The 25,502-nt window shown below is 38.8% G+C and overlaps 2 protein-coding genes and 1 non-coding gene across 22 annotated transcripts in view; 1 reads left to right on the top strand and 2 right to left on the bottom strand.

The window, feature by feature from the left end:
• Nucleotides 320–22,093, bottom strand: MPC2 (mitochondrial pyruvate carrier 2). The gene is made up of 6 exons (XM_003355070.4): nucleotides 21,848–22,093; nucleotides 21,415–21,525; nucleotides 8,089–8,129; nucleotides 3,657–3,741; nucleotides 3,199–3,310; nucleotides 320–627 (listed from the first exon to the last, which is right to left on the bottom strand). The coding sequence occupies exons 2-6, from the start codon at nucleotides 21,521–21,523 to the stop codon at nucleotides 591–593; spliced, it is 384 nt and encodes a 127-aa protein (XP_003355118.1). The 5' UTR covers nucleotides 21,524–21,525; nucleotides 21,848–22,093; the 3' UTR covers nucleotides 320–590.
• Nucleotides 21,550–21,644, bottom strand: MIR9810 (microRNA 9810). The gene has a single exon (NR_128495.1). It is a non-coding gene; the product is annotated as a microRNA 9810 (primary transcript).
• The window catches only part of DCAF6 (DDB1 and CUL4 associated factor 6), a 158,143-nt gene continuing 154,929 nt past the window's right edge, over nucleotides 22,289–25,502 (top strand). For 6 of the 20 annotated variants that reach the window (XM_021089459.1, XM_021089453.1, XM_021089450.1 and 3 more), the window contains exon 1: nucleotides 22,391–22,719. In XM_021089459.1, coding sequence (XP_020945118.1) covers nucleotides 22,623–22,719 — 97 coding nt within the window. In that variant the 5' untranslated portion in view covers nucleotides 22,391–22,622. Of the gene's footprint in view, nucleotides 22,720–25,502 lie in introns of all 20 variants that reach the window. The other 14 variants (XM_021089470.1, XM_021089455.1, XM_021089461.1 and 11 more) reach the window with 12 other exon arrangements.

The following is a 25,502-nucleotide window of genomic DNA, read 5'->3' as shown; positions in this document are numbered from 1 at the left end:
CAGAAATTGAATGCATTTCAAAAATTTACAAGTCCTTTGTTATTTTATAGTTGTAAAAGAATTTCATACAATATACAAAAAGAAAATTATTCACAGGTTTCTTTATTTGAAGTTAGAATATTTTAAAATGGTTTGAGGTAATGTTGCTAGTTATTTCATGACCCATTTCTCAATCTCTTTAGCTGTTTCCGTTCACTTTTAGTTACTTCATCATCTTTCACTGTATAACAGTTGTACAACCTTTCAACTATCTTTGACTCACTGGAATGTGACTGCTCTTATATATACAACTTTGATTGACTAGAACAGAGGCCAGTGATATGTATGAGCAAGTATGATTTATTATGGACAAATAGTAGAAAAAAGTGTTACTAATATCCATAGATAAATTCTTTAAGTCATATGTAAAGAGACAATATTATTAAAAGTTTGCTTTATTTTTCTGTTGAATCAGGTACTATCTCCCAGTTACAGTTAGATTTTTAAAAATGCCTTCCAAACATTAGCACAGTTACAATAACCGAATAATAAATCAAACTAGGTCCCAGTGGTTATGTCCACATCTAGATGGTTAGGGTGATCAGGAACTCTTATTTGTTTGCTTTAGCTTTTAGTTCTTGGTTATATCTATAAAGAAAACAGAAAAATAATCATGCATCATAATAGATACATTATAATAAAAAAGGAATGGGAAGCATATTCCATTTCCTCTTTCTCACTAGTCAAGAGGCTACACAATCTTCCCAGGGGCTTGTAGGTAGAAACAGGTAAACAGCAAAGTAACCCAAGGGCTTTATTTGCATTTGGCTTCTACATATCAAAATATCTTGCCAACTTAACTGACATACAGTTCTCTATACAAAGATATTACTTTAAGATTATTTTCCTTCTTGAACGATACAAGAGTATAACAAATGTGAACCTATGTATAAAATTTGCCAAAACATAGTCATCTAAAACTTTTAATTTGGAGTTCCCATCGTGGCGCAGTGGTTAACGAATCCGACTAGGAACCATAAGGTTGCGGGTTCGGTCCCTGCCCTTGCTCAGTGGGTTAACGATCAGGCGTTGCCGTGAGCTGTGGTGTAGGTTGCAGACGCGGCTCGGATCCTGCGTTGCTCTGGCTCTGGAGTAGGCCGGTGGCTACAGCTCCGATTCAACCCCTAGCCTGGGAACCTCCATATGCCGCAGGAGCGGCCCAAGAAATGGCAAAAAAACAAACAAAAAAAACCCAAAAAATAAAATAAAACTTTTAATTTTATACTCACAAAGCATTTTTCCTGGGGATAAAATCAATTGGGAATGGACCTGTCTAACCAATAAAAATAAAATATAATTCTGTGATGCAGGCAGGCTACTATTGAGTTAACAGGTTGTAACACTTAAGTTTTCTGAAGCTAAGGACGAGTTCTTAAATTCTCATTAATTCAAAGAAGAATTAACCACAAAGCCCCAGAGTCTTTCCATTTTACAGTACCCTGGGCTCCACTTACTGTTCTCAGCTTAAAGTGGAGTGGGAAAACTGAATAAGCACAAGAAGGAACTTATTCCATGAAGCCTATCACACCTTCTAAATTTCTCAGAAAGATTTGATTTCAAATATTCAACAGTGTTTTCCTAAGTGCTCCAGAGTTCAGCACTTGTATTTTTAACTAGATCTTCCACCAACCTGCTATTGAAACCAAAAGATCAAAAATCCTTTTGTCAAACTGTATCTGAATTTCTTTCTTTTCTTTTTTCTTTAATAGGGCTGCACATGAGGCATATGGAGGTTCCTAGGCAAATTGGAGCTGTAGCTGCTGGCCTACACCACAGCCACAGCAACGCCAGATCCAAGCCGTGTCTATGACCTACACCACAGCTCACGGCAGTGCTGGATCCTCAACCCACTGAGCAAGGCCAGGGATTGAACCTGTGTTCTCTGGATGCTAGTCAGATTTGTTTCCACTGTGCCATGACAGGAATTCCTGAATTTCTGATATTAGAAATAATAGTTCTAATTGTGGCACTTAAGTGTTTTCATAATTCTACTCTATCATGAGTTAATGTAAGGTTAAACTGAGATGGTGTATGAGAAAAGTACTGTGAAAAAAAAATCACTGTACAAACTGAAGTTTAAATTGATGTAGGCAAGCCCTAAAAATGGCTTTCAGGCATTCTGTAGAATGAGTGAGTTATTTATTAAACTATCTTTATATGCTAGATTATTATGAAGAGATTACATTAAGCTACTAGAAAAGCTGGGGATGGTGCAGATGAATGAAATTAAAATATACTATATTCTGTAGCACTGAATGCCTTCTGAAAGGAAGGTGAATTATATACCTCAATGTTTCCTATTTCTTTACTGAGATAACTAAATTTTTCTAGTCAAATAAAGTTGTTATTGTTTTATAATTTAGGAAGTTTCCATGATTCAGATAAAGCCCGAGCTTCATCTAAGATAAACTCACTGCAGTGTTAACCAGTCACTGACAAATAATTAATTACTGAATAAAGTTTTAAAAATTTCTAATGCTCATAGAATACTTACTTTCCAGTGAAACAAGCAGCCTCACTCTAAACATCATTTCCAATATTATGTAACTATACATTTAAGTCTCACTTTATTATATATAATTAAAGTGATAAAAAGTTCATGCAGAAAATTACCTAATATATCATAAATTATATATGTTGTCTTATCCTAATAAAAGATTCTATGAAAGGGCTAAACATCTATATAATACACAGATTTAAAACCATATTGCTTATTAACACTTTTAACTCAACCCCCCTGACTTTCTAGAAATATTAATTGTCTGCTTCAGGCACAGTCTGTCTTAGTGTTGTGTGTGAATTTTTTTTTTCTTTTCTTTTTAGGTCCACATCTGCAACATATGGAAGTTTCCAGGTTAAGCACTGAATCAGAGCCACAGCAACAGGATCCAAGCCAAGCCTGCAACCTACAACACAGCTTGGGGCAACGCTGGACAACCTACAACACAGCTTGGGGCAACGCTGGATCCTGAGTGAGGCCAGGGATTGAACCTGCATTTTCATGGATACTAGTCAGGTTCGTTAACCACTGAGCCATGAAGGAAACTCCTGTGTGTGAATCTTAAAAAAAAAAAAAAGAAAAAGAAAAACATATTGCTAGCTGGGTGGCTTCTGAGGCAGAATTTTTTTTTTTTTTTTTTACATCTATGGTAAGCTTACCTCCAAATACGGAAGAGCTGAGAGGCTCCTGCTGTCCCAACAAAGAAGTTAACAGCAAAGAGACTCCAGTTTTTTGGAATAATTACAAGTGAGTATCTTGACCAAATAAATCCTGTTGAAATAAAATATCTTTTTAAAAAAGCATAGGTACTGCTGAAATCTTATATGAACATTTAATATTAGAGTAAAATAACTACAAATAAGACAACACAAGATAAGACAGACATTTTATACTGAATCCTTAATAAAAGCATTACACAAAATACTCAGTTCTTACGTCAAAGGGAAATCTTTATGACCCTCCTCTGCCTTCTTCAGCTCTAGTCTAGTAACTTCCTAGAGATAACATTGTTAATTTCTTTGTGTGTGTATATGTATTTCAAACACTAAACAGTTAAGTAAATTGCTGTAAAACAAAACTATTGAATACCCTGTAAGGAAATACTCATTTAATTTACCTGTAGCCATCAAAACAGCAGATTGAGCTGTGCTGAGTTTTTCTGCAGGTCTGGCCATGTCAGCCAAGCCAGCACACACCAACCCCTGGAAATACACATTAACATACAGAAAGAAAAAAAAAAGCATGAGTGTGGAATACTAGGTTCTCCAACTTTTTTCTTTCAATTTTCTTTTTTTTAATGGCTGTACCTGTGGCATTTGGAAGTACCCAGGCTAGGGGTCAAATCGGAGCTGCAGCAGCTGGGCTCTGCCACAGCCACAGCAATGCGGGATCCAAGCTGCATCTGCGACTGACACCGCTGCTTCAGACAATGCTGGATCCTTAACCCACTGAGTGAGGGCAGGGATCAAACCCACATCCTCACAGAGACTAATTGGGTTCTTAACCCGATGAGCCACAGTGAGAACTCCCTCAACTTTATCTTTTGTCTGGGTTTTTTTTCAGAGCCACACCCACAGCAATTTGGGATCTGAGCCTCGTCTGTGAGCTACACTACAGCTCATGGCAACGCTGGATCCTTAACCCACTAAGCAAGGCCAGGGATTGAACCTGCATCCTCAAAGATACTAGTCAGGCTCATTACTGTTGAGGCACATGGGAACTCCTATCATAGAAAATCTTATTAATCTAATCTCTGCCATTTACTAGCTCTGTGACTTTGGTTAAGCTACATAACACTTTGTCTTAAATTCCTCATGTATAAAATAAGAATATTAATAGCTACCCAGTGACATGTGATTAAATGTGTTTTAGTATAGTGACTGGGAAATATTATTATTAACAACAACAAATGGTAGCTTATATCTTTTTTTTTGTTTTTTTTTTTGTCTTTTTTGTTGTTGTTGTTGTTGTTGCTATTTCTTGGGCCGCTCCCGCGGCATATGGAGGTTCCCAGGCTAGGGGTCCAATCAGAGCTGTAGCCACCGGCCTACGCCAGAGCCACAGCAACGCAGGATCCGAGCCGCGTCTGCAACCTACACCACAGCTCACGGCAACGCCGGATCGTTAACCCACTGAGCAAGGGCAGGGACCGAACCCGCAACCTTATGGTTCCTAGTCGGATTCGTTAACCACTGCGCCACGACGGGGGAACTCCGGTAGCTTATATCTTTAGAGAAGCAGAGATAAAGGGATATTGGTCTCTGTACCGTTTCCTGCCATTACTAGCCTCAGGGACAGAAAGTCTATGTTTCTTTTCTTCTCTATTATGAACTTTATTCAGAAAATAGGACTGTGGAGTCAGAATGCTTGAAGTATACCACAGGATTATGTAAAATACTCCCTAAAATAGGAAGAAAGCACCTATTATAGAAAGATTCACGGTGAATATTTTAAAGAGGGTCATGTATGTCTTTAAGAAACTCAGCTTAAAATTCTTTTTATTAGAGTTGATTTACAATGTTCTGATAATTTCTGCTGTACAGCAAAGTGACCCAGTTATACATATACATAATTCTTTTTCTCACATCATCTTTGATCATGTTCCATCACAAGTGACTAGATATAGTTCCCTGTGCTATACAGTAGGACCTCATTGCTTATCTAAGAGCCTCAGCTTTGAAGTCAAATTAGATCTGAAGGTTCAAATCCTGACTGTCACAACAGTTCTAGTTCTTTGAGCGTCAGTATCCTTTACATCTCCCTTTTTTTTTTTTTTCCTGGTAAAAATTAACTATGAGATAATGTTTTAACCCGATACAGACTGTTTGACATCTAGTAGATTCAAGTTAGTTCACTCTGTTTCCATCGGTTAAAAAATGGTTTTCAAATGTGTGTGATTCTTTTTGGCATCTGGTTATCTCCACTGGGTGGAGTAAATACTCATCAGATAGTATAAAACATTTTTTCCTTCCTTCCTTCCAATATTTTCTCCTTTAGGAAAAAAAAAAGTCATATGACACTTGTAGAGGAATGTTATAAAAATGAAACACCACTATGGAACATTCCAATTCCAAAATGCTTAGAGATAGCAAAGCCCTCAAGATTTTAAACTGTGAATTAGTGTATAAAAGTACTTCCAGCTGGAAAAACAAGTAGATAGATATTAAAAATCTGCACAGATAATCTTGAAATAGTCTGACTTATCCCTAAGGAGAGGAGAAAACAGAAAAATTAGCTATACCAAATGGAATATTGTTCCAGAGTTAAACATGACCCAGTCTGTGTAAAAAGACTATGAACAAAAAGAAAAGCTGTTAACTGACCTTCACATAAAAGCTTCCCCAGGTAGCCAATGAGCTCCGTTCCTTCTGTAAACAAGCTAACAGATGCCAGGGGCTGAATACCCAAGGCTAGCAGGCTATTTATTCCGTACTGCACTCATGCATTTTTGCTCTCACTAGTTTTTGTCAGGTCACTGTGTTTGTCCTCAAACATGTTTATACCAGTTTTACTTGTTACTGAGATCTACCTAATTTAATGAACTACTATGTAAACAGGTAAAATACAAAATGAGGGTTGTTATTTCTATGAAAACTAAAGTTTTGGAAAGACTAAATAAAGGCAAGTTTTTAAAACTTGCTGTCAAATTTGGGGTGAACAAGACGTAACTATTATGAAGGGTCTATGAACTTGCTCCGCTTTAATGAAAACTAAACTGAAATTATGTAAGATGTACTATGGTATAATTCATCCAAGATAGAAGATGTAGAACTCAAAATCTGTGTATCTATACATAAAATCTTTGGCCCTATAGTAAATGATTGACAAATGAATATAATTTATATCCTTTAAGTTAAAATATTTAAGGGTATGTAGTATTGATTTTTAGGATTATTTACTTGGACCTTTATGATGAATTATTTGGTTTTAACTAAAGTGGCTAAGAAGGATTTGACCACAGTCAAATGTCTAAAGAAGTATAGTCTAATAAAGTTTAATGTAGAACTTGTGTGGCTTGTAGCAGCAACTGTCATGTATCATGTATAGGCTACTATAGATTAATTACTATCAAATGCTCTGGGAAAGGAAAGCATAAGGTAAATATCAACAAGTCTCCCCACCAGAGAGCAAGACACAGAAGTTTCTATTGCTGTGCTGTCATCAGGATATTATGTATGATGTCAACATGAACTTAAAATAGATGTTTTTTAAAGGAGACAGTCAAGAAAGCACTTATGGGTATATAATACTGTCAGTGTTTTAAAACGCTGATAGACCAGATCAAAGAAAACACCAAAGCTATTGGTAAATTCAGTGCTTCTAAATAGTAGTCTCCTGACCACCAAATATACTGTAAATACATTAAATCATTCTTACTTTTCAAATAATGGTCCTAAAAACAATATTTCTGCAATTAATTCCACTTTATAGATATATAATTTTAAGTGTGGTAGGGAGAGAAGAAGAAAATAGGAATATACCTTTAAGAATACTTTTTTTTCCCCTTAAAATAGCACACTATTTTTAAATGCTGAGAGTGTGAGCACAATCATTAAAGATGATATATTGATTTTAAACTGCTGGCACCTTTTCTCAACATATAAATCTAAAAAGAGAACTGCTCTCTAGTTCTCTCTAAAATACAGCTCCCATCCACTAATTTAATCTTGTCATTTTATAGATGAGACAAAAGGGCAGAGATTGAATTTGCCTAACTAAGGCCATAAAATTGAGGGACAGCTAATTCCAGCTCTAACATTTTAAACTACTTAGTTTTACAACTGAGTTTCTGAATTACTCTAACAATTTAAAACAGTACATTTAAGAGAATTAAAATAGCCTCCAACCCAACAACAACAGAAAACTTTATGAAAAAACATGACAAAGAGTTTAAATAGATACTTTTCCAAAGAAAATGTAAAAATGGTCAATAAGCACATGAAAAGATGCTCAGCATAACTAATCATATCAGGTACTGTGGGTTAACAATGAGGGAAATGCACATCAAAACCATAATGAGACACCACTTCACACCCATTAGGATGGCTATTATAAATAACAACAACAACAAAAGTAACTGTTGGGTGGGAAGCAGAGAGATTGGAAACCTTGTGAATTGCTGATGGGAATGTAAAATAGCGCAGCCACAGTGGAATACAGTACAGTTCATCAAAAGATTAAATATAGAATCACCATATATTCCAACAATTCCATTGATAGTTCAGTAAGCTCCCCAAAGGCTTTTTTTATTTTTTCTTTTACAGCTGCACCTGTGGCATATGGCAGTTCCTAGGCCAGGGATCGAATCCCAGCCTCACCTGTGACCTACGCTACAGTTGTGGATTCTTAACCCGCTGAGTCAAACTGGGAACCCCGTCCATAGTGTGCTTTATGTGTACAAATGGTACATCTGAGAGTATTTGTATGAAATTATTTCAAGGCATTCCATAAACATTTAGAAGTACATTCTTCAGAAAAGTTACTTCAAATTAATAAGCTCCTTTAAACAATATTTTTTTCAGTACCTTCTGCAAAAACTCAAGACTTACCCATTTCATAATTGGAGCCCAGAAAAACACTGTTCTGGGACCTGAAAAGTAAAAAAAAAAAAAAAGGAAAAAGGAAAAATTTTTATCAATAAACCCAACTATTTTCTACGTCTTTTTTTTTTTCTTTTTAGGGCCACACCCACAGCACAAGGAGGTTCCCAGACTAGGGGTATAATTGGAGCTACAGCTGCCGGCCTACGCCAGAGCCACAGCAAAGCCAGATCCGAGCCTTGGCTGTGAACTACACCACAGCTCTCGGCAATGCCAGATCCTTAACCCACTGAGTGAGGCCAGGGATCAAACCCGCAACCTCATGGTTCCTGCGCCATGATGGGAGACACATTTTCTATGTGTCTTTTAATATCACTACATTTAAAAAACTTAAAGGTTTATCAATCTATTTCTAATAATTTTTACTATACTTTATGAATACTTCATATTTAAGTTATTTTGATCTCTGTCAATTATTTCTATTTTTATGAATTATTAAAATTAGCTAAAGTGTAATGGAAATGGTTTTGGAAACCATTCTCAGTGCTTTGCCTTGAACTTGCAACTTAATGTTATTTTACTTATGGATAGTCTTCAAGTTGGGGAAATGACAAATTTTGCAATTTTGGGATACAAGCCTCAGTAGATATTTATATATGCATTAATTTTTATAAATGACACTTCACTATATCTATTCTAGTCGAAGTTCTTGTAAAAATTCTATATATTCTAGCAAAAAAAAACCCCAAACACCCAATTTTAAAGGTCACATGAGAAAGAGGAAAGACTAGATTCATAAGCTCCTTATAGCAGGGTACTTGTTTTAGTTATCCTGGTATCATCCGCCTTATACAAAATGTTCAATATATGTTGATAATACTGAAAACAATTCTGGTTTCTTAGATAACCTAAGATTTGAGAAGCATGATGTTTCGGAGCTGGAAGGAAACTCAGAGATCACATCTAAATTCTTCATTTTACTGATAAGGCTCAGAGAAGTTCCATGATCTACTCAAGTCATGTAGCCAGCCAGTAAGCCCAGAATTATGACTGGAACTTCAGTCTTCTAACTTTGCCTTTTTTTTGTTGTCATTGTTGTTGGCCACACCCATGCAACGGCAGCAACCCAAGCCACTGCAGTGACAATGCCAGATCCTTAACCTGCTGTGCCACTCTTAACTCTTAAACTAGTGCTCTTAAATCACATAACATTAATTCTGCCCAATTTTAACTCTTCCAAATCATATGTCTCTCTTAACTTTCCAGGGGATAAGTGATAGGAAAGAAATAGGCTTTGCTATGGCAAGTTAAAAGCTAAATCCAATACATTTCAGAGCACTTAATAGGGTATGTACGCTTTCAATACACTGGTTCAACAAAACACATTTATTTCTTAACATAAAAATAGATCAACTTCAAGTAAGACAATAGTGATTTTTAAGCAAATTTAGACTTTAAAAAAATCTAATTATATTCATGACTATTATTTCTGCCTTAACATTCCACTTTACTTTGTAAGAATAAACTATTTGTTTTTATGGATAACAAAAATCACATCTAAAATGGCATAATCACCCAAATGTAACACACTTATTTCTCATCTACTCCCAATAATATTTCTCAATAGCATCATCAGTTAAAGATATATTTATTTATTTTCCCCCCACTAGGTGAGCAATCACCGTCATTAATAATAAAGGAATATTTCGGTTCACATGCTCAGACACAACATTTAAAATACCTAAACCTATTATTTAGAAGCAAAAGATAGTGAAATTGAAAAAGCACCTAAGTTAAGATCCAGTTGTAGTGCTGGGTTTAATTTGTTGCAGAGAAGACCATTCATTCATTCAATCATAACAATTACTGCATGGTTGGGTTTTTTGTTTTTGTTTCTTTTTTTGCTTTTAGGGCTGCACCTGAGGCATATGGAAGTTCCCAGGCTAGGGGTTGAATCAGAGCTGCAGCTGCTGGCCTATCCCACAGCCACAGCTATGTAGGATCTGAGCAGCCTTTGTGACCTACATCACAGCTCGAGGCAATGATGGATCCTTAACCCACTGAGCAAGGCCAGGGATCAAACCAGCATCCTCATGGATACTAGTCAGGTCTGTAACCTGCAAAGCCACAATGGGAACTCCATTCACTGCATGCTTTATCGTGTACTGGAGATACATTGGAGATACACTGGTAAATAAAATATAGTGTTGGCTTTTTTTTTTTTTTTTTGGCCATGCCCACAGAATGTGGAAATTCCTGGATTAAGGAGTGACTGAACCTATGCCACAGCAGTGATAATGTCAAGTCTACTAAGCCATCAGGCTTTTAATGACCTAAGCACAGGTAGGTTGTTTAAATAAAATCATATCTGGAAGCTGTATAAAAACATTTTATGGAAACTTAATTCTAAAGGGTTTTTCATCAAAGCCACTTTAGTTTCTCACTTAGGTAATCCACCCCCCCCAGAGTGAAAAGGAACCCAGTGATAATACTCCTTTTTGGGGTGCCTTCTGGCTGAATTATTATCAAACGTAGTTCATTAATTTTAATAATGAGAGAAATTTGAGAAATGTAAAAACAGCATCTGCTGCCTGTATAACTTTTGCTTATTAATTAGTTCTAGAAAAGTATCAAATAGTATAAACCATTGCTCGCTTTTAGCATTTTTGTTTTTGGCCACATCCATGGCATGTGGAAGTTCCCAAGCCAGGGATCAAACCTATGACATGGTGACCTGAGCTTCTGCAGTGACAACGTTGGGTCCTTAACTCACCAGGAAACTCCAGCATTATTAAGTGATGGCAGTGTTACACATTTTGGACTATCATTCAACACAGTTCTTGGTACTTTTTTTTACTCCTCTCAAACTAATTTGCATTGTTCTTACGGCTAAACTCATTAAAAATTCAATGTTATTTTAATATAATGGGATTTAAAAATCCATCAGATATGGAGTTCCCATCTTGGCTCAGTGGTTAACGAATCTTACTGGGAACCATGAGGTTGAGGGTTCAATCCCTGGCCTCACTCAGTGGGTTAAGGATCTGGCCTTGCCGTGAGCTGTGATGTAGGTCGCAGATGTGGCTCAGATCCCGCGTTGCTGTGGCTCTGATATAGGCCAGCAGTTACAGCTCCTATCAGAACCCTAGCCTTGGGAACTTCCATATGTCACGGGTGTGGCCCTAAAAAAAAAAAAAAATCTATCAGATACATTACTACTAATATTCATTAATATTGTACTAATATTTTACTGTAGTTAATTGTATATCCACTTGCGCATCAAAATTATGACTTGAGGCTAGTGTCTAAATAATATTCATATTTATATCCCTACCACCTAACAGATGTTGAATAAAAAGAAAAGTATAGTCACAGCCTCCTCACCTGCCCACTTGCATCTCTCACAAGCATCTTAATAAATCTATTTCTTGCCTAAAAAAAAAAGTATATATAAATGTTGACTCACTGTGTTGTATACCTGAAACTAATATAGTATTGCATGCCAACTTAAAAAAAAGAAGAAAAAGAAAAAAAAATAAAAAAAGAGCTAGCATAGCTGGAAGCAATTTATTAACTGGAGCTTAGACTAATATATATATAATTAGTATGTGTATATATAATATGCATATATCTAGGTATATATAGACATATGCAAATAACTAAAAAATTCTTTAAAATGATGTTTCTTTCTTTCTTTTTTTTTTATGGCTACACCCATTTTATGGCATATGGAAGTTTCCAGGCCAGGGGCTAAATCTGAGCCACGGCTGTGGCAATGTCAGATCCTTTAACCCACTGTGCCAGGATAGGGATTGAAGCTGTGCCTCCACAGAGACCCAAGCTACTGTCCCACAGTGGGAACTCCAAAATCCTAAAGTGTTTTTATCAGCCTGATTCCTACATACTGATAAGTTTGGCTTATTATACTTATGAGTTAAGTAAGCTTACTGATTCCCTAGAATATTTAAACCTAATCCTAAAGTACTTCTGCAGTCTAAGTCTTATTTTCTCAATCTTCAAAGGAGCAGAATACCATTTTTAAACTAGAAATTCTTCAAACACTAGAATATCATGGCACAGACCCTGTCTTTCTTTATGGGCCAAAACAATTGTTCATCTTCTCACATACATGTGAAAGCTAGTCATTTTCATGTTTTACTGTGTACCTTTAAGTTTTCTATATTTTACATTGCAGAGCAAATCTGGAGACAGTGCTGAAATGGTTGTTGGGAGAATTAAACCATTGAGGAGTGCTAAATTTTGTTGTTTTTACCTACCTATATTCAATTTCTGAGTTACTATACTTGAACTTTTACCCAGTCCCCTAAACTTTGTACTGTTGTGATCATAGCTACCATTACATCTCTAGAACTCTAGCCACATGATCCCTTCCTCCCAATATTTGAACAAGATAATGGAAATCTCTGGTTAAGATTAGGTTGGAATTTCAAAAAAATGTTAAATAAGAAACTGAAAGAACAGAAAACACAAAAGCAGTGAGTTTCAGATTATAAATTTTAAATCCTAATTTAATTAAATTTTAGCCCAGGTCACTGGTTCTCAAACCAGGAGTGATTTTTACCCTCCAGGGGACATTTGGTAGTGTTGGGGACATTTTTAGTGTCACAACTATAGTGATGGTGCTGCTGCTACTGACACCTACTAGGTGGAGGCCAGACATGCTGCTAAACACCCTGTAATGCATAGCACAGCCCCCCAGATGTGTATAGTGCAAGGTTAAGAAATCCTGGCCTAGTTGGACTAACAAGCTAGGCAAACATGCAACTAGTTTCATGCCATTTTACAGCTCTAAACCTTAGTTTACACTGTCCCTTTCCAATATTCTGCCTTGTCTTTGGCAAACTCTTAATATCCTTCAAAAACTCATTGTAGGTTTCATCTCCTAAAGGAAGCCTTCTTTAACAGCTCCAAGTTATATTAAATGCTCCTTCTCTGAACTCCCAAAGTAGCCTATTCTTTTATTGTTTTCTGCACTTAACAATTAAACTGATCTTTCACTAGACAAGGTCTTGAAGTCAGCCTGTTTTTAAGTTTTCCTTGACAAATAATATATTTGAACAGAAATGAATTGTATTAACCTTATCCAGGAGAGATGGCAATAAAAGATACTCGAACTTTACATCTGATGCAGGTTTGCTTCCACACTACTTCATCCTGAAGGTAGAATTCCTATTTACTCATCCCTAGGGACATCATGTTCCCTTTACATCAGGGCTTTTACCGACTTTTATCCATTAGTTACTCTGCTCTCAGACCATGATACTCCTCCGTTTAGCTCTTGAAAATTCTTCCCATGAATCTGAGGCCATAATGCACTGAATCTTATAAGTCAATCTTTTCAAACTTTTATTCAGCTTGAGCTTCTGAGATTCCTGTCATCACACCTGGTTTATTTTTCTTTGTCACATACAAAATCTTAGGGTCATAGGAAGTACCAATTACTAAGTTTATCTTTCATTCCTGCATGAATCTTGGCTTCATTACTCAAGGTTAAGCCAATACATTGATTTAGTCCCTGGCTTTGAATTTCTCAACAGACTCCTTTCTTCCTGTTTTAAACATGACACTTCCTCTCTGCCACCCCAAAAACTGTTTTGTGAGCAATGCCTCTAAGGTTCTGGTTTCTTTACACGCTGAAAGAGTTGACCATTCAGGGTTAATGAAGAGTCAAGCTTTTCAGTAAGTTTGCTTGGTAACTAATTTACTCAACTGCCCTGAGCTAGGTGATAGTTTTAAAATATTAACAGCCCTTCTCCCATACAACTGATCACATAAAAACTTCAGACATGAAATTATGGTTGCTAGAATGTGGGCCAAGGGAAGTATAAATATTTTAGTTAGTGAATAATTTAAACTACTAACCAAACCCTAAACTAGTTTAACAAATGCTAAGCACTGAATTTAAAAATATTAGTAGCAAATACATATTAATAAGACATTCTAAATTTCTAATTTTTCTGAGATATCAGAGGGTCCTGACAACTGACAGAAATCAGAGTTGGATATCTATAAACGCAAACAGGCAGTTTTTTTTCATTGTTAAAAAAACGATAGGGGGTAGTTCCCGTAGTGGCTCAGTGGTTAATGAATCTGACTAGGAACCACAGGGTTGCAGTTTCTATCCCTGGCCTCGCTCAGTGGGTTCAGGATCTGGCGTTCTGTGAGCTGTGGTGTAGGTCGCAGATTCGGCTCGGATCTGGCGTTGCTGTGGCTGTGGCACAGGTCGGCAGCAACAGCTCTGATTCGACCCCTAGCCTGGGAACCTCCATATGCCAGGGGTGTGGCCCTAAAAAAGGACAAAAGACAAAAAACAAACAACCAAAAAAAAAAAACCCAAAACAGAACAAACAAAAAAACTTATAGAGATTCCTGTTGTGGCTCAGTGGGTTCCAAACCCAACTAGCATCCATGAGGATACTGGCCTTGCGCAGTAGGTTAAGGATCTCGCGTTGCTGTGGCTGTGGCCTAGGCTGGCAGCTATAGCTCTGATTCGACTCCTAGCCTGGGAACTCCCATATGCCACCGGTGCTGCCCTAAAAAAGCAAGTAAAACAAAACAAACAAAAAACCCTTTATGAACTATTCTATAAAACAAATGTACGGTTAGAAAGGGGAGAGGGGGAGGGAAAAATTAAGAGTATGGGATTTAAAAGATACAAACTACTATACATAATGTAGATAAGCAACAAGGATTTACTGTAAAACTATGAACTTTTCAGGCATAACAAAAAACACAAAGAGGAGCTCCCTTTGTGGCTCAGCAGAAACAAATCCCTAGGGAAAGACCAACTTCTTGAAACAGAGTAAATTACTTTTATTTTTTTCATTTTATGCTTTAAAAATTTTTTTAGGGTCACGCCTGGGGCATATGGAAGTTCCTAGGCTAGGGGTTGAATCAGAGCTGCAGCTGCTGGCCTACAGCACAGTCATAGCAATACCAGATCCAAGCTGAGTCTGGGACCTATATCATGGCTTATAGCAACATGGGATGCTGAACCCACTGATCAAGGTCGGGGATCGAACCTGCATCCTCATGGATACTAGTCGGGTTCATTACCTGCTGAGATACAACTGGAACTCCAGAATAAGTTACTTTTATATACATGCAAACATACACACACACACAAATATTGAATTTTTTTTTAATAGTTATTTCCCCAATACATTTTTTTTCTACTGTACAGCATGGTGACCCAGTTACACATACATGTACACATTCTATTTTCTCACATTCTCATGCTCCATCATAAGTGACTAGACATAGTTCCCAGTGCTACATAGCAGGATCTCATTGCTAATCCATTGCAAAGGCAATAGTTTCTATTAACCCCAAGCTCCCCAACCACCCCACTCCCTCCCCCTCCCCCTTAGCAACCACAAGTCTATTCTCCAAGTCGATGATTTTCTTTTCTGTGGAATGGTTCATCTGTGCCTTATATTAGATTCCAGATATGAATGATATCATATGGTATTTGTCTTTCTCTTTCTGACTTACTTCACTCAGTATGAGAGTCTCTAGTTCCATCCAGGTTGCTACAAATGGCATCATTTCATTCTTTTTTTATGGCTGAGTAGTATTCCATTGTGTATATATACCACATCTTCCTAATCCAATCATCTGTTTTTTTTTTTTCGTCTCTTGTCCTTTTTTAGGACCACACCCACAATATATGGAGGTTCCTAGGCTAGGGGTCTAATCGGAGCTGCAGCTGCTGGCCTACGCCAAAGACACAGCAATGCCAGATCCGAGCCTCGTCTGCAACCTACACCACAGCTCACGGCAACACCGGATCCTCAACCCACTGAGCAAGGCCAGGGATCAAACCCACAACCTCATGGTTCCTAGTCAGATTCGTTACCACTGAGCCACGACAGGAACTCCCAATCATCTTTTGATGGACATTTGGCTTGTTTCCATGTCTTGGCTATTGTGAATAGAGCTGCAATGAACATATGGGTGCATGTGTCTTTTTTTAAGGAAAGTTTTGTCCAGATATATCCCCAAGAGAGGGATTGCTGGGTCATACGGTAGTTCTGTGTATAGTTTTTTAAGGTTCCTCCATACTTTTCTCCAAAGTGGTTGTACCAGCTTACATTCCCACCAACAGTGCAGGAGGGTTCCCTTTTCTCTGCACCCCTCCAGCATTTGTTATTTGTGGATTTGTTAATGATGGCCATTCTGACTAGTGTGAGGTGGTATCTCGTGGTAGTTGTGATTTGCGTTTCTCTAATAATCAGGGATGTTGAGCATTTTTTCATGTGCTCATTGGCTATCCGTACATATTCCTTGGAAAGAGCTCACTCGAATAGTACCCAGAACATCATGGGACTGTGATACTTTTTAAAATATTGTTTGGGGGAGTTTCCATCGTGGCTCAGTGGTTAACAAATCCAACTAGGAACCACAAGGTTGTGGGTTTGATCCCAGGCCTCATGCAGTGGGTAAGGATCTGGAGTTGCTGTGGGCTGTGGTGTAGGCTGGTGGCTACACCTCCAATTCGACCCCTAGCCTGGGAACTTCCATATGCCTCGAGTGCGGCCCTAGAAAAGACAAAAAGACAAAAAATAAGTAAATAAACAAAATAAAAACGAGATATTGTTTGAAAACAGGCTTTGGTGAAAATGCCAAAGAAAAATACAGATGAAGAGACTAGCTTTGATAGCTATTATGCATTTTAGGATTGATATATTTTAAATTTACTTTTTTTTTTTTTTCTTTTTTTTCTTAGGGCCACACTCATAGCATATGGAAGTTCCCAGATTAGGGGTCTAATTGGAGCTACAGCTTCCCACCTACGCCACAGCCAGAGCAACACAGGATCCAAGCTACATCTGCCACCTACACCACAGCTCACGGCAATGCCGGATCCTTAACCCACTGAGTGAGGCCAGGGAGCAAACCCACAACCTCATGGTTCCTAGTTAGATTTGTTTCTGCTGTGCCACAATGGGAACTCTAAATTTACATGTTTTTTTGATAACAAGAAATCAATAACTTCTAGATTTAGAACGATCGTTGAAAGCATCTAGTTCACACAATCATCTTGTAAACCAGATAGAGGTCCAGAGAGGTAAAATTACATGTGTAAAATACATAGCACAGCAAGGATAAAAACTTAGATCCTTAAAATCAATTCTAATAATAATTATAGGCTTTTCCTCAATGAAATCTGAGTTTTTTTAAGTCTCTGAAACTAGGAAATAATAGAAATACCAAGTTGTAGATTATTACAGCTGGAAAGGACCTTAAAGAAAATCCAAACTCCTTTATTTTTATATATTAAAAAAAGAAAAGGCACTTAAAAATTAGGTAATGTTTCATTCTTGGGTAGTCCCAGATAACGCAAAGACCAGAATATAGACCTCTTTAAGCCTAGTCCTCTTTCTATTAAGCCATACCACAGTTTAAACACTTTAGACACTCTCTTACAGCCAAAATTAATATTTTACTAAAACTTTAAAAAACTGAAGTATAGTTGACTTACAATGTTAATTTCTGCTGTATAGCAAAGTGATTCAGTTATACATATTTATACATTCTCTTTTATATTTTTTTCCATTATAGTTTACCTCAGAATACTGAATATAGTTCCCTGTGCTATATACAGTAGGACCTTGTTGTGCCCAAATTAATATTATTACACGACTTGGAAATGACAAACTATGTACAACTTTTTTTAGGGCTTGCTTTTACATTGCTAGTAATAGTTCATTTAGTGTGTTTTTATTTAAGAAATATTCTCTAGGTCTAAAGATAAAAAAGAAAAAATAATTCTCTTACCTAGGAAAAATGCGAATATTCCTATTATTAAGACCATAAAGTAACTTTTCCCATGAGTTTTCACAGAGAGAACATCATGCACTCTAGAGAATGATATTCTGAGCAACAGCAAACTAAGCACTGCAGCAAGTTTCTTTTAAAAGTTCTTCCACTTAACTAAAATTTAATTCAATAGAGGCAAAGCTATAGTAAACAACAGAGCTAAAATTTAATTCAATAGAAGCAAAGCTATAGTAAACAACAATTTTACGGTTCAAGTTCCTGTTTTCTGGGCCAACTTAATTGAAGGAGAGTTTTAATTCATTTTTATTATTTATTTGACTCTTACTTTATCCTCCCACCCAGTTTTGAGATATAATTGAAACATAATACAGTATTAATTTACGGTATACAACATAATGATTTGATGATATACATATATATTGCAAAATTATTATTATGCTTAGTTAACATCTAACACCTCACTTTGTTACACTTTTTTTGTTGTCATGAGAACTTTTAATACCTACTCTCTTAGCAGCTTTCAAATACGTGATACAGCATTGTTAACCATAGTCACCATGTTGGTTGTACATTACATTCTCCCAAACTTACTTATCTTATAACTGGGCATCAGTACCTCTGTGATCACCTTCTAGGATAATTTTTAGACTCTTTAGAGTTGTGGTCTCCTAACTTATTTTTGAACACATTGCCCCATCGTAAAAAAAATTTGAGCATATATTCCATATATATATAGTTTGTGTGTGTATAATCCATGAATTCAGTTGTGTACAGATTTTTCCTTGATTTATGATGGGATTACATCCTGACAAAGCCATTGAAGGTTGAAAATACCATAAGCTTAAAATTTATTTAATAACTTACTGAAATATCACACTTAAGCTAGCCTACCTTCAACATGCTCAGGACACTAGCATTAGCTAACAGTTGGTCAAAATCATCTAACACAAAGTCTACTTTATAATAAACTGTTTCTCGTGAATATGCCATGTAATTTATTAAATACTGTACTGAAAGTGAAAAACAATATGCGATATGGGTGTAGAATGGTTGTTACCCTCCTAATCACATGGTTGACTGGGAATTGTGGTTCCTTGCTGATGCCCAGCACCATGAGAGCATCATACCACATATTACTAGCCTGGGAAAAGATCAAAATTCAAAATCCAAAGTACTGTTTCTACTAAATTCGTATTTCTTTTGAACCATCATAAAGTTGAAAAAAAGTTGAACCATGGTAAGAAAGTGACTGTCGGAGTTCCCGTCGTGGCGCAGCGGAAAGGAATCCAACTAGGAACCATGAGGTTGCAGGTTTGATCCCTGGCCTCGCTCAGTGGGTTAAGGATTTGGTGTTGCCATGAGCTGTGGTGTAGGTGAGCTGTGGTGTAGGTCACAGACGGAGCTTGGACCTGGCTTGCTGTGGCTCTGGAGTAGGCCGGCAGCTGTAGCTCCAGTTAGACCCCTAGCCTGGGAACCTCCATATGCCACAGATGAGGCCCTAAAAAGCCCGGAAAAAAAAAAAAAAGAAATAAAATGATGATCCAGAAACATACTATTATGCAAAATAGTACATAAAAACCTTGAATATTCAGTCTGATAACTCATTTTTCCTCAGATTTTATTCAATATTAATCTCAAGTTATATTTTTCATGTTTCTTCATTTCTACATTGGTGTGCCTACAACTTTTTAATCAAATCATTTTGCACTGATACATATACTTACTCTGTATACTGGTGAAAAGCTTAAGAGGGCACAAATACTAACATTTATTGAGTGTTGAAGTGCAAACACTGCTACATGTTTTACAGACAATACCATCACTTGATTTTCACAACAATCCTTAAATGGTGATGATTATTATCTCCATTTTATAGATTAGAATTAAGGATTGGGGGATTTAAGGTCAGGGTCACAGAGCCAAGATTCAAACCCAGGTCAAGGTGGCTTCAAAGCCCATGCTCCTTCCACTACACTGAAAAAAGGTTTACAATAACTTTTATTTTGAAAGTTGAATAAAGTATTATAAACAATGATTTTAAGTGGTTAAAACCAAGGCCTTGGAAAAGATCACTACAGAACTACCCTCCAATTCAGTTTTAAAGTAGTTTAAAACTCCTCTGTCTTTATCCTACAGCCCAAACACAAAGCTTAACAATGGTCAGGGTGGACTCCATAGAATTCTGTTGAGTCTAAAACCCAGATTATTACAGAAGTGTTGCTCAACTCTCCATCCGAAAATCTCTGCCACGAAACAGCACAATTCCAAAAAATTGAGTGTTAAAAAAAAAAAAAAATCAAAAGATAAACAAACTGAAATTCTTTATCAACAAAAACCTCTCCTTAAAAACCAATTTTATAAAGCATACAATACTGCAATAAATTACATTATACTAAAGTAAAATTCCAAGATACAATTCATTCCATTATCAAACTGGAAATCAGATTTAGTAACCATCTCAGACTTCCAAAAGCTGCTTCAGTCAGATATATGACTTAGACAGCTTTCCTAATGACACCAACTGCAGAGATAGATTTAGATAGTAGGAAAAATGGGCCGCTTTGGAGTTGTACTCAGTCTTTCCATTTATAATACATTTTCTCCTTTGCTAAGTCTGAGGCTCAAAAGTGAATTCAGAATATATCTGGTTTTAGTTCCCAGCCAAGTAAGTATTATTACTAACCATTTTATAGACAATGTAACAGAATTCTGGACCTTAAATTGAGTTGGAGGAATTAGGAATCTTCCAGTTTCTTATAGAATTATTTTTTTTCAACCACAAGAACATTGTTTTCCAATAGGTTAAAGAGGGGGCTAGTATTTATGGAGAATTTATAAAGAAACAGACACATATGCTATCTTTAACTCTCACATCGATCAGATTTTACAGAAGTTAAGATAAAAGATTTCGCCCAAGGTCACACCTATAGTAAGCAAGCTGAGCAGAATTAAATCCAGGTCCGTCCGCACAAAAAGGTCTAGGGAGAGCTGGTTTAGTAGTAATTTAATAAATAAGGTTAACTTTAAAAAAACTAGGCCTATGGGACAAGGAATGACACTGACTCAGAAACCCGGGTAACACATCTGCAGGCCTGTCAGCTGGAGTTTGAGGAAGTACGACCTTTACTCTAAATCCGCCGGTGCGGTACGACAGCTCTTCTCCGCGTGGGTCAATATACCACTACTCTTGGAGGAAAAGAGGAAATGAGGTTTCCTAATGGCCCAAGACCCTTTCCTGGCCGCAGAAACGGAGAAGGATGAAACCCAGAGGCCTGGTCCGGGTGTGAATGGTGCCTAAGGGATGAGGTGCAACCAAGGTCGCAAAGGGCGCTTGCTTGAAAACTAGGAGTTGATGAAAGATGCTGGAAAAGAAAACGTGAAATGCAAGAAAGAGTACACGGTTTCACTTAAAGGGAAGGGGATGGGGCTGTGGGTGACGCCTCCAGCGGCAGAGTTGTCAGCGGGCCTCTAAACGTCTCTTAGAGGGACGGGGAGGGAAGGACTCGGTGAGAGCCACTCTGGGTTCATTACCTGCTGGGTGGTTGTACAACGGCCTCAATTTTTCAGGCAGTAGGAGCTCCACTTTATCGAGAACCCGGTGGTAGGTGGCTCGCAGGCCCCGGGCGCCGGCGGCTGACATTTCTGCGGACGAGTGATCGTGGGCAGTCGGAGTGAGGGGAGAGTGGCCGCGTGCTCGTCCCTGGCTGACAATGAAGGGCACCTCGTCACTCTCCCCTGCCTCAACGCCTCTCGCCCTCCTCTTCCTCCGGGTGCCCTTCCCGTAGCTCTGCCTGACCTCTTTCCAACTACCCGCGGGCCCGCACCCAGAGAAGGTGGACGGGGCGGAGACACTGCGATGGCCCGCCCCCAGCCCGCCTACTGGCCTCCCACCGCCTAAGAGGAGGAGGGGTCATGGAAACAGGTGGCAAAAGGATTGCCTCACCGAATCAACCTCGCGTCCTACCTGTAGTGCGCTTGCGCAACTAGAACTGTCCGCGGTGATTGGCCAGCCCCGAGGCGCGGGCGGGGTCCAGAGCAAACCTCCAATTTCTCCTTGCTGCCCTGGAGGCCATGTTGGAGAAGGGAAAGTGAAGCTGCACCGCTTCTGATCCCCTTTCACTTTGGTTAAGGAGGCCCCTAGTTAAAATGGGCTTTTCGGGCCTTCCCGTGCCCCGACTAAAGATGACGCCGCACAATTCTCTTGCTTCCTTTGGAATGAGACTCGTGAGCGAAAAACTTCTGATTTCAACTCCTTCTCCCTCTAGTCCTCATTTATCCAAAAAGCATAAAGGATTTGGCTAGAGTGGTCTGAACCCATTTTTCTAGGGTAAGGGCAGCGTTGGCGCACACCTGCCTCAGTCCCCAAGGTGGTCGTTATCTCGCGAGAAGGCTTGGAAGGGAGGGTGTAGAGAACGAGGAGAGGGAGGAGTCGAGGCCGCTTCCGCCTCCTCGGTCTCCTCCTGTTGGAGGGGGGCCGAGGGAGGGGACTGTTGCTGATCTCTGGATGTTCTGGGTAGTCTGAGAGGGAGAGTATGAGGCGAGCTCTGGCCCGGGTGCGGCCAGGCTTCGGGGGCGAAGGCGCGCGGGTCGATCCTGCCGCCGCCATCTAACTCGCTGCGCCCGCGAGGCTCGGCGCGCGGATGGTGCCGGTGCGGCTGGGGTGTTGAGCCGCGTGTCCCCTCCCCTTCCTCCCCTCCCCCACGCGGTGGTCTCCCCTCCTCCCCCGGCCCGGCAGAGCCATGTCTCGGGGTGGTTCCTGCCCACACCTGTTGTGGGACGTGAGGAAAAGGTCTCTCGGGCTGGAGGACCCCTCCCGGCTGCGGAGCCGCTACCTGGGTGAGCAGGGGCCCCGGGGCGGAGGCGCTGAGGTCGCCGCCCAGAGGTGGGGGAGGGGGCCGCGCCGCGGGGGCTGTTGGAGGTGGGATAGCGCCTGGTAGGGGTCCCCCGGAGACTCAGGGATGCTGGGTGGACCTCGGCCGTCGGATTCTGCGCCCGTGTCCTCCCACGGCCAAGCCTCCCCTTTGCATGCTGCCAGCCGCCGCCCTTGCTGGGTTTTCCTCGGGGGGTCGGACCGGGGGCAGACAGTAGTGGCTAAGGTTGGTGTTAGGGTGGCTTCTGGAGTGGGACTCGGGAGAAGACTTGTCGAACCTCCCGGTGCTGCAGCGTTTAGAGCAAAAGTTGGCGCTTTAGCTCTTCTCCAGCGCTGTCCTCGCTCCGCCGAAGGACCTAAGTTTGTGTTGACCGCCGCTCCCCTACAGTCTCGGGAGGGCTTAGGTGTCGCCAGTGATGCGTTGACCACCCTCGGGGACTTTACGCTCCAAACAGACTCTATGTAAACTGTCCTGCGGCTCCGAGCCAAACCTAAAAGTGATAGCTGAGCTCTCCCCACCCCCGCGCGCATTCCCAGTTGGACTCTGGTGTTCAGTCGTTTTGACCGCTTTAAGGAGGTGTAGGATTTCACGTTCCCATTCCCCCCCTGTGAAACACACTTGGCATTTACTGTTTCTTAGTTAAGCTTTCTAAAAACAACCTTGATACTTGAGGGAACAGTATTACACTTTTTTTTCGTTTTGGGGAAAGTGGATTTGTGAGGATTCTGGGTCACGCCTGAGCTAAAAGTGGACGGATTTAGTAATTTATTTTATTTCTTCCTCTGCAAATCTTTTCATTACTCTTTTAATTTTTCTTTGAATTTGAAAATGACAGCATTAATTTTTTTCCAATTCTGTCGCTTTTTGCTAGGTATTTTTTGATGTTATTTGGTTTTGCCTTAGAATCAAAAGAAAATGACATCTCATTACGCCTAACAGTTCTGGTTTGTGAATTATTTGAGAAAAGTTAGCAAGCATTTTTTTCCCTTGCTCTTGTTTTTTGGTGTCTCAAGTGACATGAATATGTTCTCCTTGTAAAAACTTAGTAAGAATGAAGCAAAAATCCTTATTATTCCTCCCATTCCAATTTCACACACACACACCCCCTTAGAGAAGTAACAGTGTTGTTTCCTGAATAGTCTTCCAGACCTTTTCCTTTGAATTAACAAGCACATGTGTACATGTTGGAATTCTTTCCATGTCAGTAAAAATAGATCTATTCAGCTTTTTAAACTATTGCATAATATTTAACAGTATGAAGGTGTCATGGTAGACTCAGCCCCCCCCATCACCCCAACAGCACTACAGTGGGAATATCCTGGTACAAGCTTTTTGTGCATTTGTTCTAGGATAAGTACCTGGAGTGGTGATTAATCATTTTAAAATTAAATATCGGTAAAGAGTGCTTTTAAAATCATTAACCTAAAAAGATGTGCAGTATTTCTTTTAATATTTACTTGCAGAGAAAGAACTTTAACACTGTCCTGCATGAATGAATTTACATTTGATCCTTTATCTCAATTAGTTGGAGCATTTAAATAAGTAGTACTTATATGCAGGTTTATATATTAATGCTTCGTCTGGTTCAGTTCAGCTGTATCTGTGATAGAGTCAAAATATAATAAAACTATATGTTTTCTTTTTCTCTTCCTCTTTTAGCTCCCTAATGAGAGTGGCGTTTGTGTCTTGGGTGGAGGGGGAATTGAGTAAGATTCCACTGTTTATTGTTGAAAGTCTAAATTACAGATTTTCAAATATATGTATATTCATACAGAGAATTCCATGTTATATAATATTTTAAATGTGTTAGTAATATATACATTATAATTAGCACATTCTTGGAGCAGCTTCCTTAAAAGTGGTTTTTTAAGTATTTGAAAATAGCTTGTAATTTCTTGGCCTTAGGAGACCATCTTTACACCTTGCATTTATCCAACTCTTCCACACTCACAGTGCTAATTTTGGCTTACCATCCAGGAAACAGAAAAATCCATATTGATAGTGGCTGAATTAATGAGATGTTTAAAAAAATGATATTTCGAAGTACATTTATAAGGTCTTCTTTTTAAAAAGTCCAAGTCCAAGAGTTTTAAAAAGTAAATATATTTCTTTTTTGGAGACTTCAGTATTTAAATATTTTGATTGTTTATCTAGAGTGGTGTAGATGAAATATTTTTCTAATTTCCATTTTTTGTATTTCTGGTAATGAATTACTTCTAAATAACAGTAAAATTGGGATGGAAGGAATTGACAGATTTTTCTTTTCCTTTTTTGTGTGGCTTTTTGTCCTTTTTTAGGGCTGCACCCGCGGCACATGGAGGTTCCCAGGCTAGGGGTCTAATCTGAGCTGTAGCCACCGGCCTATGCTACGGCCACAGCAGTGCCAGATCCTAGCCTCGTCTGCGACTCCACAGCTCCGGCAACGCTGGATCCATAGCCCACTGAGCAAGGCCAGGGATTGAACCCGCAACCTCATGGTTCCTAGTCGGATTCGTTAACCACTGAGCCACAACAGGAACTCCTACAGGGTTTCCTTATAACAGACACATTTCAAGTTAACCATAGCATGTGTCTTTTCAATAGTAGTATTCAAGCTTTACAGGTGATTTCTCTTTTGTAATTAAGAAAAAATTTTTACAGGTAGTTTTATTTAAATGTCATTAATTGCTTTTTTTCCTCCAATCAAAGAAAATTACAGTTCACAAAATATCCTTTTATATTGTGGGAATGAAAAAATAAAAGGAGTTC

This window comes from Sus scrofa, chromosome 4 (genome assembly GCF_000003025.6).
Source record: "Sus scrofa isolate TJ Tabasco breed Duroc chromosome 4, Sscrofa11.1, whole genome shotgun sequence".
Lineage (NCBI taxonomy): Eukaryota > Metazoa > Chordata > Mammalia > Artiodactyla > Suidae > Sus > Sus scrofa.
Note: the sequence above shows the minus strand (reverse complement) of the source record. Positions and strands in the feature narration are given on the sequence as shown.